The sequence below is a fragment of the Gavialis gangeticus genome, unplaced genomic scaffold, assembly GCF_001723915.1.
Source record: "Gavialis gangeticus isolate Ggan-Ray unplaced genomic scaffold, GavGan_comp1, whole genome shotgun sequence".
In the NCBI taxonomy this organism is placed as follows: domain Eukaryota; kingdom Metazoa; phylum Chordata; order Crocodylia; family Gavialidae; genus Gavialis; species Gavialis gangeticus.
The window spans coordinates 82,840,434-82,855,499 of record NW_017729034.1 but is presented as its reverse complement, the minus strand read 5'-3'; the positions used below and the strand labels follow the sequence as shown (position 1 = coordinate 82,855,499).

Sequence of the window (15,066 nt, the reverse complement as noted above, 5' to 3'; positions counted from 1 at the left end):
TGGGGTAGCTTGTGAGTGTGGGGCTCTTTGCTTGATAATTTGTATGTCTGGACTTATTTCCTGGATTTGTGGAACGAGGGGGGAGCCAGGGTGATTAACAAAGAATTGCACTGGTGGGAAATGACCCTGATCGGAGGATGAGACTTTAGGTTTGATTTTTTTTTTTTCTCGTTGTGGCAAGTGGGAGAAACTGGCCAGGGGCAGACATTTGGTCTGAGGTCAGCCATCAAGCCCTCAGTTTGTTTGAGACTGGGACATTCACTGGTTTGTGGATGTAGAATTTGGTCCCCTCCCCCATGTATGTGCTTAGTTAAATGGATCAAATACCTGCTTTTGCCACATAGTGACATATCAGTTTGTTTTCTGTGGATAATCTCAACCTTTGAATACTACAGCCACAGTACTCTGCAGTATCCTCTCTCCTGTTGGAGAAGAGTCTTATAGGAGCACAGTTTACAGGCTTCTCTCAAATCCATTCTTAATTAGAAGTCAGGTCCTCAGCACACTGCTTGGTCAGAGTAACTGCATTTGTTTTAGGTGAACAGTTTGAATGCAGTTCACTGCATTTTATTTTCCAGGGTTTCAGCTGTGTTGAATTGCTTTGGACAGTGTTTAGGGGAGCTGTGAACCTTTATTAATGGGTAACAGAGGGAGGGGGAGAGGTTTTTTGAGGTGAGATCATTTCTCCTGTCCCATTTAAAATAAACGTATTTTCTAACAAGTATCCCCATGAAAAAAGAGTGAATTGCCATTTTGACCAGTCATATTTTGCCACAAGCAGCTCAGTAATTTTTGTCTCCTAATGGGTGTCAATTATGGACCTGTGATGGAATAAACTGGTTGGTTGACTTTCAGAGAAGTGACTTATGAGATGTATTTAACGCAAGTTTTAATGCGGAGTGAAATCTGCGTCTTGGAAAGGATCTTTTTGTCTGGCTGGGGTTTGATTTTGTGTTTTTTGGGAAGGGCTTTAGAGGAAATTCAATAAATATCTGATGGAGGAGCACTGAAGTCCAAAAATGTGTGGGCTGGTAGTGGAAGAGAATAAACCTGGAAGCTAAAATTTGGTTTTGTCGTCAATTATCACTATGCAAATTTGCCTCAAACATCTCCCCAAAAGCTTCTTATTTGCCAGCTTCCTTACTATTGCAGCCTTGCTCCTGTGCTGGACTTCTGTAAAGTCTAGGGAAAGCTGATTGTGCTGAATTATGCCAAGTTGTATGGCAGTTTATGACACCAGGATAAGGTTACCAAAATTCCTTTTCACTAGATAAGAGAAGAATTACAATATGAAAGGTTATTGGGGATACCCAGGCCACCACTAAGCAACCAGAATAAGAGCCAGGGGGACTGTAGCCTGGTACTTGGAGGCCAGGATTGGAAAAGGAGCTGCTGGAGCTCTGTTCTCAGGTTTGCTACTCACACGTTGAGTGACTGTAGGCAGTTCACTCTTGCCCCTCTCTTCTCTGTAAAATCAGTTAGGGTGCTTTACTGATCCACACAGAGCAGGAGCAAGGAGCTCTGAGGGTTAATTCCTGTTCCCAAAATATTTGAAAAAGGCGCTGCAGAAAAGTAAAATAATGTTTGTTGTTTACCAAGTTGAATTACTGCAGTGCTGTGTAACAAAAGTCTAGACAAACCCAGAAAAGTGGGTGGGATGGTGGAAAAAGACATAATCAGTGTGACAAAGCTAATGATTCTTTGGGACTGGAAAGGTGTGATCATGAATTTGGGTGGAAAGGGCAGAAGTTAACGCTAAGAATATGGGGATTTCTGAGTCACTACTTGGCATTTGGAGAGACCCTACCGTAGAACTAAAATGGTGAAGCGTAATTTCTTACCCTAATGGGGGAGGGAGGAAGCACTGGACAGGACACAAGAGACTACTGCTGAACTCATCTACGTGCAGGGACAGAGGATATGATCCTTTCCTTTCAACTTATGGCTCAGCAAGCATCCTTCCAGAAGGGTAGTAATATTTACTGTGTGCTCTGGTTAGATTTCTTTTCCTTCTGTGATGAATCATACTAAGTGACAGTCACCATATTTTGCCTCTCCCACTTGAGGTCTACCCAGCCTTGGCAGCATTACAAATCTGTAGGTGTATTGTACTAAGGTTTATGGAGCAATTTTCAGGGGCAGGCTTCTTTCTCTCCTTTTTATTTTTTAATGTAGCAAGATTCAGATAAGTGAGAGAGTGATGGCTCTGGTTTCACATGGAGCTTTCAGATTTTTTATCAGAGGAAAACAATTAATTTTCCATAACTGCTTTTCACTGATAGAATTATACATTCCTAACTCAATTTGATTTGTATTACAAGTTATTGCTTTAGTTATTATATAAAACACTGTTTTCATGAGGCTAGCAATAATATTGAGGTCTGACAGCTAAACCTCTAAAATAATTAGTGATTTCTGATCTCTACAGCAGAGCAAGTGTTTGTGTGGTCTAGGTTTAGTACACTAGGTGAGTATTGTTGAATGGTGCAGTTTATAAAATGGGTAAGATTTGTTGTAACGCTCCATGCTGGTGGTACTTTGAGCCCTGTTGTTTTGTGATGTGGGAATGTATTAGTATGGTGGTTCTTGCATCTGTGTAAATCTGGAGCAACTAGTTTTAAAATCAGTGTAAAAGAGTAGACTGAGTCCCAATGTACTGCCTTGTATTGCTATGGTATGATGTGATATCCAGTCCATTTGGCTACGACTCAGTCCTGTCCTCAGAGGCAGAATGTACTTTGTACCAGAGATTAGTATCATCAAGCCCATTGACAGAAGCAGCTGATACAGAGAAAGTGCTAAAGGATCCTAAAGCAGGAACTGCAATCTCACATTTTGTGAATAACATTTAAGACGAAGCATTAAAAATAAGTTATTTATTTTTTAGAGGATTTGTATATGGTGAAACTAAGAGTGTTTAATTGTACTTCTGTTCGTGCTAAATGAGGATGTGTGGCCATGGACAGATTACAGACCCTGTCTTGAAGCTGAAAGGATTTTGACCCTTCTGCCTCATGACTCAAGTCTCTGTGCATATGGTGTTTGTGAGCACCAAGGGGTGTGTGTGTGTTTATGACCATACTTCCCGTCACATGAGCTGTTCCTTACAATAAAGTACTATATAAATAGCAAATCTCCAGCCTGAGTTGCAATCAGACCTGAATTGGAAAAGTAATTCTTCTTTTTTGATTGGATCATGAACAGTCAGTGCTTCTGAAGTTGGATAAGCCTGTCTGGCTAGTCTGAGTATGAGGGACAACTCCCATTGAAATTAGTTGGCGTTCGATACACACACACTCAAACACATAGATCAGGAGTTTTCAATCTTTTTTGACCATTGTACCCCCAGGCAACCATATGCAGAGCAGTGTACCCCCAGATACAGAGCTGGGGGGGGGGTGGCACGCAGGTGGACACATAGCGGCTGTAGCACAAGGTGGTAGGAAGTGGCAAGCGCTGCCGCGTGCAACTTTTCCCCCTCTGCCACATCCGGCCACCTGGGCACCACCTGCGCAGCCTGCAGAGGGGTACCACTGCCCTCACTCCCCCCCTCCCATCCCCACCCGTCCATGAATACTCCCTAGGATCCTCCAAAGTACCCCTGGGGGTAGACACACCCCCAGTTGACAACCCCTGACATAGATAATAACATGACTGAATCTTGGGGTTTTGCAGCCATTGGTTAATTGTGCATGAGGCAGATGGATTGTGTAGATTACAGGCTGTGGTTGTGTTCTATCTCTGGTTAATTAACACAACTCTGCAAGTCAAATTAGTTACAAATTCACCAAAAACTGTGGGTTAGGATGAGCCATGCTTTAAGCAGCTGGGCTTCATCATTGCAGCAGAACTAGGTTTCAGTTGCCCTAGAATATCTATACTCTTGATGGAAAAGGTCTCTGTTACCCCTTGAAAATTTCCAGTGGGTCTTCCACTGAAAGATAATTGGGAGAGAGTTCTGTGTAAGAAGGGGGAATGACAACATATCATTTTTCTTATGGCTTCTCTTGAAAAGTGCCTACTTCAGGTAAGGACATCATGAGATTAAATATGCATACCATAACTTAAAGAAGAGTCTAGCAAGCCTGTGTTGAGTTAGTTGTTACCAACCTTTAACTTTTTATCATGAACCACATCATATTTGAGGTGTTAAAACCCTTGGTCTTGGATTCAAGTGAGTACATAATCTGAACTTTTCTTGTGTCTCTTTTTTTCCTTTTAATTAAGATTTTAGCACCCATGACTGAGAATATGACTTGAGTGCATCCTTGATCAGAAGACAAATGCAGAAAATCCCAAATGTATTTAAATCCTGAGACTGAAGTGTGGGTGCTTGAATCATAATTTTTCAAACTTTGGGACCTCCTGAGGTCCCTTCCAACACTAATTTTGTATGAATCAGCATTTTGATTGCATGGGACTGACATGATGCTACTATGAAGGTTTTTCCTACTTGGATTTTGGGTGGGCATGCTGGCTGTATTACCTCTGACTAATGAAATCCAGTTATACAAGACATCTCAAGGGAGTGTCAGTGAAACCTTTCTATGCTCTATAGACCTACTTTATTCATCCCATACTCTACAGCTTTGCATAAAAGTTAAAATACCAAATAATATTTTAACTCCATGTATGTGGGGCTTGAATGGGACAAGTCATGACTGAATTATGAGGACCGCACGCAGAAGTGCCAGTACAAATTTTACATTTCATCACATCATCAATGTTTTCTCTGTCCTCCCTCTCTTTTTTTTACTTATCCCATAAATGTCGCCCTTCTTTTATGTCTGTCTTGCTCATCCCACACGTACTCATTCATCTCCTTTGCTCATGCAAGTTTTTTAGACACTTAACAGCAAAGATCAACTAAGTACTGATATTATCCAGAGGTGGTGCCCAGAAACACCAGCTTCTTTATGTCTCACAAATCCGTTGTTGAAGGAATTCTGAGGTTTCAGCTAGGATTCTTTCCCTGATCTCAGCCTCTGCTTAGCTGTTTTGAAGTCTCTGCTGCATGATTTTGTAAAGGACCCCTAGCTTTATGGAAATATGAAAGTCCATACTCTGTTATTGGGCAAGGGCCTGTTTCTGCTGCTTTATCTATCCCCTGCCACATCTATTTTTGAGTCCTGCTCTCCAGCAAACTATTTGTGTCAGCCTGCTTCTAAATGCCCCCCCTACACAGGAGCATGAAATTGACCTAATTCTTGTCAGTTTCATAGCTGCCCACCGGGTTCCAAAAAGCCACAGTGAAAACAGATAATACGGGTAAATTTTTATGACAGTAGCTTCAGAAAAGCATAAGCAGCAGCTTAGGTCTGTAGTGACAGCATTTGGCTTGGGTGCAAGGCGAAGTGACACGGCATGGAAGATTTGCACCTCAAAAGCTGGTTGTAATGTTACAGCTGCACATCTCCTAAATACATTATCATTCTTCCCCACATGGACAGGTGCTTCAGATTAAATGATAGGTTACAGCAGTAGCTTTTGACAAGCTGCTTATTATTTTTAAAGCCTAATCATCTACTGCAGAAATTTAAATTTGAACTGTTTCATTGCTGATCATTTTAGTAGAAATAGCCAGCTGGTACAAGCTTGTTAGTGGGGTCTGAGCTTGGTAGGCCTAGAAAAAGTCCCCCATTCCCTCCCCCTCATTCACTTTGATCCCAGTGGAGCCCTCCAGCACATGGGCGGTGTTTTGTTAGATGTACCCTTGAAATCTGATTAATTTATCCTGATCTTGTTACTGAATAAACTCGCATAATCAGACATTACCCACAAAAGGGAATGCTCATTGCGCTGTATGTAACTGGTGCTTACAGCAACTCATCACAATGTGTGTGGGGGAGAGAGGAATAGATTAAAAAAGAAACAAAATATTTCTAGATCCCTGCTCTGAGGGAGCTGGTTTTACAAAACCTAATCAGGGACAGATTTGCCCTTTTGCAAAAGAAAAGATGTGCCTCAAACAGCAAATGAAAAATCTTAATGGAGGAAATATTTTGCCCTGCTGCAGTAACACAGGGGCCCCTGCCTTGTAGTGTCAGCTTAGTGGGGTATTAGAAAAAAAAAAAGTTTTACACTTGAAAATAAAAGTCAATATTCCCCTCAGCTTTCCTAATCAGATGCTGATTGCTTCCCAAACCGTGTGGAAAAAAAATCATTAGCACCAAGGAAAGAAAGAAATCATCAGTGCCACACAAATAAAACGAAGTTCCCTGCACTTTTTTGTTTTTTGCAAACTTCTTTCCTAGCACAGGCGGGGCTAGGTAGGCTGGCTTCCCTGGAAAAGATGGGGAACTGTGCCACACTGGATCCCTTGGGAGGCTGCAGGCTGCGTTAAAGATTAACTTCCTTAAGGTCCTGTGACCGAGGCTGCTTTGAGTGAATAGCTTTCGCGATTGGAAACTTGTGCATGCCAAGGTCTTCAGCGAGGCTGCTCTTTCAACAGGCGATTTGTTCTCCTGCCTGTGGCTCATTTCCATGCAAAGAGCCTGACATCAGAGTACCTTTTGTTGCTAAAAGCTTTCTTTAGCTGAGCGAGAGAGACACAGTGAGCAGTCATGTGAATCTGGGAGAGCTCATTTGGAAGAAAGGGGTACTAGCGAGTTACCTAAAAGTTGAAAAGAAAGCGTAGGCACCTCTTTTGCTAGTGGTGCCCTTACAAGCTGCCTCTCTAAGGGACTGGCTTTTCAGGCGATGCTTTTTTCTTTGTTAGAAGAAATGATATGACAGTGAATCCTTTGCTGCTAGGCTTACAAGAGCCCCCACGGTGAAACTGTGGCTCCAGCTTGCCTTCTGCTACCCTGTTGTTGCAGCTCTACCAGAAAAGTTTCTGAAGGAATGTCAGCTCTGCAGCTCCTGGATCCATCAAAAGGCAAGAAAGGACAGACCCGAGGGGGAAGCTGCATTTGACTGAGCAGGGTCTGGCATCTGACCTGGAGAAAAATTGTGTTTTGTTTTCATTGCCCCTTGAAGCATTCTGTGGGTGTCCTCTGGAGAAGCTGGGGTTTGACTGATAGCAGTGATCAGAAGAGAAAGGCATGGTGAAGCGGTTCAGAAGGACTGGGGAAGTGTTTCTTGTTGGTGAGCTGTGTGTTATTGAGGAGGGATCACCCCTTGACAGAAAGTTGTTGTTTTGGGGAGCCAGTATTAAGCTCTGCTGAGGCAGGGGATCCAGACATGGAGGAGGAACAAGCAGCCTGCCCAGAACCCCAGGAGGACAGCATCATGTCTGAGGCTTTCTCCAAACTCTGGACGGATGTAATGGGTATACTGGTGAGTTGTTGGGGCCTGCTGGGAGGAGGGTTGTAGAGGAGATGATGGGACTCTGGGTCCTTTTGTACCCTACCCAGTTGTTTGACTGTGTACTCAAAGGAGTTGTTTCGTTGATTGAAAACAAAACCAAACCACTCTGCAAGCTAAGCAAAATTTGTGCGGGGCTTCTAGAAAGGTAGGGGTTTGGGGTCAAATATTTTTTTTAAAGGAATAACCATTTTTTTTTTGCTGCTGGAAGGAAGTCTGTGAGGTTTTTCAGGACCATGTGTGCAGCTATTAAACCCTTATGGCTCCACTTCATTTTTGTAACACCTGCTATGAAGTTTAGCCGGTCAAGTTAAACTGTGCAATCATCACTGATTTCTAGGTCCTGGTTGAGGTTTCCTTTAAGAACCTTTGTGGGTGGGATTTTGGTTTGTTTTTTTTTCTGTGCCTGAAACATTTTCATGTTGAGAGAAACATATTATGTGGGTGCCCCTTCCCTTCACAATTCAGGAGCATGGCTCATTCTGATATAGCTCTCTGAGCTTTTATCAGTTGGCATTTGGGACAGATATTAAGTTCAAGAACATGGGTTGCTTTGGCTGACAGTTTGTCCAGATTGCCCATAAAGCGTTTTAAAATCGTGTATATCTAAAAATAACGCTTTAATGCTTTATCAAGCTGGTTGACGAATGATTTACTTTGCTCACAAACATGTTTGGTGGCTGAAATGACTCTAAGCTTTGTTAAGACTAGTGAAGCTTTTATATTAGCTGTAAGAAATGCAGATCTCCCTGTGATCAACTTGGTTTAGCTGTGTGTGCATTTGGAAGTTGCAGTGTGGAATTTGGTGTATGAATTTTGGATTTGACTTTGGCATAGTTGGGGAGCGTGTGTTGTTAGTGTGGCTTGTGGTGTGTGTGTGGGAGCAAGGGAGCAGGAGCTCCAGTGAATAAGTAACACATCAAGCACACTACTGCTATAAACTTGAGACAAAGTTGCGCTTTCTCAGATTGCACCCATCCTTGATGCTTACTTGAAACATCATTTCTTGATGAATTATTAAAATAAGACGTTCAGCTACAAGTATGCAGCAAGTAAAACATTTCTTTCTACCTTGGTGATCCTATCCTCCCTCCCTCCCTCCCCCAGGTTCTCAATAATTCAACATCTACAGAAGATCAAAAACCCACGGATAAGCTGTACTTGCTTTATATTTAATTATTTTGATGACTGTTACTGTATCAGTTGTAGGGCAAGGAGGGCTTTAACTTTTCTGTAACTTTTTTCAATATTCTTAGCTGTGTTATCAGAATAATATTTGTATGGGATGCCAGGTAATAATTACCATAGACAACAACTGCTACACAGGAAACATCAAGCAGTAATATTATCTGCATCCTCTATCCTATAGATTTCTATTGATAGAAGAACCAAGTGAATTACACCCTGTGCTGCAGTTTGCTACCAAAAAATAAAATATAAAAAAACACACGAAGGATTTTTTTTAAAACTTTTCAGCCAGCAACCTTCAGTGGATAAAATCATTCCTGGAAATCTATAGAATTTAATAGGGATAAAGCCAATAGGATCTTATTTTAAATTTTCTAGAAATAATAATAGAAAACAGACCCTTGTTAAAAGTTTAAGTACCAATTAAAAAAAAAACTGCCCCTATATTTCCTGCCCTCATAGACATTCTTATCCATATGGCAAACCAGTTTAATAGCACCTGACTGCTTACATTGTTTCCCTATTAATGACTTTAATGCAAGAATGGTAGCAGAGTCAATTTTGCCAGTTTGTAGGGAGCAGACAGTTGGTGCTTTATGAACAGTCTCTTTCTCTCTTTCTGGCATGTTTCAGTACTGCATTTAGTGAAAGCAAAGGATTATTGGATGCCTTAGGGATTGTGGGGGAAGTTTGAGGAGGCCAGACCAACTGAAGTTGAGTAGGGGAAAAATTCTGTGTCTCAGGCAGTAATCATTTGGGGTAACATCAAGTTATGGGTAGAGTTTTGTATTTGCTGCTTGTTTTAGCTTCTTCCTGGACCATTTTGTTTTTTTCTGATAAAAATAACTCTAAAGCTCCAGGTGTCAGACCAAGCTACAGGAGTAGACATTTTGTTACCAAGAGGTTGCAGTCCATGCCTGATGAAACTTTCTTCCTATGGTATTCTTTAATATAACAAACAAGATTAAAATATGTTCATGCGTTGGTTCTCAAAAACCAACATGCCCCCAGTGAGAGAGCAGTTTTCCTGGAAAAAGAACCTGTGTGCTCTTGCAGAAGTTAAGGTTCTTCTTTATACAGTAAGTTCCTAGTTTGTACGGTTGCAGAGCAAGTCTCCTGAATGTGAACTGAGCAAAACCCAGCAACGGAACATAATGTGGTTCAGCAGCAATAGTTTCTGTGTTGTTTCGCCTTGTTTTAGCAAGTGAAAACTGCCTGGCGTTGTGCTTGGTGCTGCTAGAGGAGAGCTTTGAGCTACAGCAGGTAGATGCTGGACAATTCACTGGAAAAGAGAGTAGCGAAGACTTTATGGCACACTGGGGACTGAGGAAATGTTGGACTGGCAGTCTTGCACATCTGTGCGGCAGCCAGGAGGGCAGGAAGCAGAACAGACAGAAAGGGCTCATCCTTTCCAGTAGCCAAAAGAAGCTGGGAGAGTTTTAAACCTATCTGATCTGTTTACTTTCTGGAAGCCAGTAGAAGAGCAGGAACTGTGAGCAAGGCCTAGCCCTAGAGAGCTCACGTACACAGTATGATTTTTTCAGCAGGTTGGTGTAGATTGACTTCTCATCTGTGCATTACCTCTAGAAATGAGTGCCTAATCTTTTGTGTAGCAGATGTAGCCATGGCAGATTTTCAAGCTCTTTGTGTATGGAGGTTGGTGAGTACATGACCAGTAGCCAGTGACTGGTGTGTTCTGTTACAAGAATAGAATTGAAAGATGGACATATTGAGGGAGAAAGAATTGGAGCAGACTTCCTTACAAAAAAGAATTGGAGCAGACTTGAAAGTAAGTCCAGGAGAAACATTAGCATCTATTTTAGCTGTGGGGGAAGATGGCAAACCTAAGGGGAAAGCAAACCCATTCTGCCAACTTTACTTATACTCCCCAGGGCCTTCCTTGGAACTCCTCTGAGGGAAAGTTCCCCTTTACCCAAGAAATAGTGGCAGAAGATGTCCCTTTGAGGGACATGGCAGCACAAGATAGAGGCTTTGAGTTATTTAGAGCTGGATTCTGCCACTGTCTGCTACATTGCCCAGTACATTTCATTTTCAGTCTGGATTTCAATAAGGATTGAACAGATTCAGTGGATTTCAATCATGTATGAGTCTGCTTCACAGGCAAAATTAGCAAAAACTTAGGTTTTTCCTAAGCACAGAGCTGCTTACACATTTTTTCAAGTCTTGGCTATAAGCACCATCTCCTCTGAGGCTTTGGGGCACATAATTACTTTCTCTGTATAAGTGATAAATATAGAGTCTGCTTCCAGCTGTATTGGGGGTTTGTGGAAGTACAAGCGACTCTTCCTTATTACAGTTACTATAATGAAATACTCTGTAGTAGCTCTTGTGAATTAAGTACCTCACAGTCATTTAACTGTGTAGATAAAAATTATAGTTAAAAGCCTCATACTTAATCTTTAGCAAAAATTATTTGGGGGGATGGTAGGGGGATCAATTCATTATAGTTCCTAAGCAAATCATAGTAAAAAAATGATGTGATGTATATTGTGGGATTACTGCAGTGAGTAATGTGATATCTTTATCACAGAAATCCTCTGTATCCTAGACTGCAGCACCATTTTATAAAATGGCTCCAAGATATGTATAATGTATTAGATCAAACATCTAACGTGGCAAGAGCAAACTGAATGAAAACTGTGTTCAGTAACTGACTTGTCACCCAGCTGAGCATCTGAGTGTATCTGCCAATGTAAGGCCTTTGATAAGACAGTCAGAGTAAATATTACAAAAGTAAGTGTATTGGTTTGATCTTTTTTAAGGTAGACTTTTAGGGCAGGCCTACTGGCTCTTCTGTATTACAAGTATGTTTCTTTCTTTAGTGTACTGTTACTGTTGCAGGTAGATGGGATAAAATCCTTCCCCTATTGAAGTCAGTGGCAAACCTCTCAACTACTTCGGTGGAGCAACGATTTTAGTCAGGGAAGTGGATGTGGCTCACTGAAGACTCTTTCTAAAGAAGAAACAAGGTCTTACCAAAGGATACAGAGGTGCTTATAGGAGTTACATTGAAACTAGATGACCTTTCAGGTTGATTGTTTCAAAGTGCTAGTAAGTTCCTGGTTTCAAGGCTGGTGAATCAATGATAAGCATTGATCAAAGAAACTTAAATTCCATCAAGAGCATTTTAGCAAGATAAAAGAAAAATCAGTGCAGTCCAATTGGCAGCTGCCAGCTAAAAGAACAGTTTCTACTGAAGAGAATAAAGTCTGCTTATATTTGTGTCTGGAGCTCTGCCATTTGCATGCATAATCTAATCACTTAGTACAACGCTCAGTGCAGTTTTCAACAATTAGGCCTGATTTCTTATCAAAGCAATAAAAAAACGCAAAAGAAGAGAAACACATCAAATAACTCCTCAGCTCACTTTAGATCTCATTATGAACTACTGCATGGTGGACAAGGGGCATCTAGTTCTGCCATGCCAAGGGCACTGGCACTCAGATCTTCAGCTGGTGAATTGTCGTAACACTATCTGTTGGTCTGTGTTAATTCACACCAGCCTAAGATCTATCCCTTGGATTGTGTTCCTGACTCTGCCATCACTTTTATTGTGACTTTCCAATGCTTGTTTCTAAAGTGCTCTGCTAATTTGGGGTGCCTCAATTTTTGGATGCCAAAAACCAGTGACTACAAGGGCAATGGCAGGTATTTAGCATGTCTGAAATGACTGTGAGGGTGACACCCAAAAAAGAACGAATCCAAAAGTAAAGGACCCTTTTGGAAATTGGAGGACTCTTACCGTCCTTCTTCTGTTTCTCCCATCTGTAACAAGGTGAAACTGCTACCTAATTACCTGGTGCAGCACTATGAGGTTTCAGATTAAAAATGTTTTTATTTCTACTATTATTTCAGAGTGGGTTTTTTAAGCCAATCTCAGTGGCAAAGCTAAGGCTGGACAAAATAGGCTTGACCTACACATTTCCATGTAGGATATGTTGCTTTTCCATCATGTAGAAACATTACTCTTGAAACAGAATGTTTTTTCTTTCAGTAACTGACTTCTTGCTTAGCCCTCCCCTTGCCCCCACCAATTCACTCTTTTCTCTGCTGCCTTATAAAATGTTACACCCACCAGCACTAATCCCTTTATGAAGAAGACAGCTCACAGAGATAACCTTTGACCTAGACTTTTTCTTGCATGTCAAGTCACATAACGCAGATGTCTCCATCAGGCATCACAGTATCAATGAGATACTAGTCTTGGGTATGATAAAAGTGGCGGGGTCTGGCTCTCTCATTTGTCTTCAGAAGAACATTAAGCCCTTTGCTGGCTTTTAGAATTGCAGAAAAAAATAAGGGATTCTGTGTCTGGATTTTGCTATGTGCGCCTGAGCTATTTTCTGCAGAGCAGCTAGCTACTCAGTTAAGGTGGGACAGTGTCTCCATTACAAATTCCCACTTTCCAGTTTTTAACCTAGGACTGTGAATGTTGGTTCTGTTAGGAAAATTATCTCCGTAGTCTAATTTCATGCGTTTTTGTCTGAATTTTAAAACCAGCCAATTCATTTCAGTCTGAATTATGCCAAGTGCTCTGGAAAAATAAACTGGCACTTTTTCCCCCCCATTTAGGATGCTTCTTTACATTTGTGAAATATAATATACTTATCAGTTATCATCTTTTCCTTTTATTTAAATTTTGTCTATATCCTATTTAAAAGGGCCTCAAATACCTGCAAATATTGGCTCCTTCACATTTAGAATAACTAGTTTATAAAGGATTTTTATTTTATTGCACCAAATGCATTTAGGTAAGAAGATAACATTAAGTAACACAGCCTTGGACACCTATTTGTGTGCCCTACACTAGCTTGAGAGTCCAGGGCAAGTCATACTTTCTTATGGTTAAATAAATATTAATTCTCTTTTATAACATGTGCTCTTAGGCACTACTATGATCATTGTTCAAGTAACTGTACAAATGTAGAGTGGGAAGAGGGTCCCTGCCCAGAAGAGCTTATAAACAAATAAGATAAGTTAAAGTTATGGGAAGACAACATAACATAGGAACAGAACCATTTAGATCCAGTATTAGGAAAATCTTCGTGACTGTAAGAGCAGCAGGACAATGGGACAGTCTGCCCAGGGAAATTGTGGAATCTCCTTGCATTGGAGGTTGTACACTATATGCAACTGTCCAGGCTAGTTTAGGAGCAGTGACTTCTGCATCTGTGCAGGGAATTGAGCTAGATGACCCTGGAAGTCCTTCCAGAGCTATGTTTCAGTGTGATGATAGCAAATTTCATTGTGGTTCCAAGATTTTCTTTTAGGAGGTGGATTTGTTAGGGGATCAGCTAACGGAAAGAGGAAGGAAGAAGTGGGCTGGATCTGAGAAGCAGGTGTGGAGTGATGCAGAGATGGAGAAGGGGGAGAGAGAGCCAGGAGTAAACAGCCAGTCAGTACTGGACAGATAAAGTCCAGGCGAAAGTGTGGAAAATATATCAGTGTTCTTCAGTCGCACTTAAGCTGCTTCTGCAGCTGCTGTTCTGGCTCGAGTCTCTGGCTTGGCTCCTCCCGGCTATTTCTTTTCCAAAAGTCACATGGCTGAGTGGATACAAGGCATTGCATAGGTTTTAGTGCTTCCTTTGGCAGGGGCCAGAGTGCTGGCTGCATCCCATGTTACCCTTTCCCCTTCATACAGCAGTCAAATGTCTCTTCCTCCCCACCTATCCTGTTGTCATGTGTGAATGACCAGTGAGAAATTTTGCCCATGGGCTGGTGTATATAAATGACATTTGCATAAGAGTAAATGATACATGATTAGTAATAATTATTAGGTGTTGACCCTGTGGCTTTGTTTCTCATAATAGCTGTTTTCACGTAAGATTAGGCAGATATTTTTCCTCCTTACAATTGTATGAAGTAATCTGTAAATGACCAGCCTTTTCCTTTGTCACTTTGCTTTCAGTAGATGTGGGGGTATGGGAGGCAGGTGTTGTTTATAGATATCTGGGTTCCTAGTCTTCAGGGTTTCATGACTGAACACACAAGAAAAGAAGGAATTGTTCTGTTTGTCTTTAATATGCCTAAGGATAAGATTTTTGTGATAAAGGTGCATTCTTCTTTGGAGATGTGTGTGAGAGTTTGGGGGTATACCATCTTATTTACAATTACCTTGAGATATTTGGTACATTGGCAGATGTATAATCTAGGCCTGTGGGAGTAGGCAGGTATTCGATCTGGCTTCATATCTGTCCACTTCGGATGCCAGCAATCCATTCTGGAGCTCTGGACCGGGTCGGGTTTCTGCTTCAATCCGCTGAAGTGGCTCCAAAGCGTTGGAGCCGCCTCGGAGATCCGGTCATTGGGTATAATGGGGAATCAGTGAAATATCTATAACTTTGTTGTTTTTTCATCTGATTTGGCTGAAACTTGCAGGGGTGGTAGCCTCTGCTGAGAGACTGAAGCCTACCAAGTTTGAAGAAGATCAGTGCAGGGGTTCAGGGGAACTGCACCACAAATTCATGAAATCAAAACTCATGTCATGTGTATATGTTACACCACAGGGTGGGTGAAAACTGCAGGGGTGGTAGCCCCTGGTAAGGCCACAAA

General features: G+C 41.5%; 1 protein-coding gene across 4 annotated transcripts in view; it reads left to right on the top strand.

Moving 5' to 3' along the window:
- The window catches only part of SASH1 (SAM and SH3 domain containing 1), a 317,210-nt gene that overhangs the window by 96,097 nt on the left and 206,047 nt on the right, over window positions 1-15,066 (top strand). For 2 of the 4 annotated variants that reach the window (XM_019526898.1, XM_019526896.1), the window contains exon 1: window positions 6,300-7,278. The exons of the other annotated variants lie outside the window; for them this stretch is intronic. In XM_019526898.1, coding sequence (XP_019382443.1) covers window positions 7,183-7,278 — 96 coding nt within the window. In that variant the 5' untranslated portion in view covers window positions 6,300-7,182. Of the gene's footprint in view, window positions 1-6,299; window positions 7,279-15,066 lie in introns of those variants that run through there. 4 annotated transcript variants of the gene reach the window in all.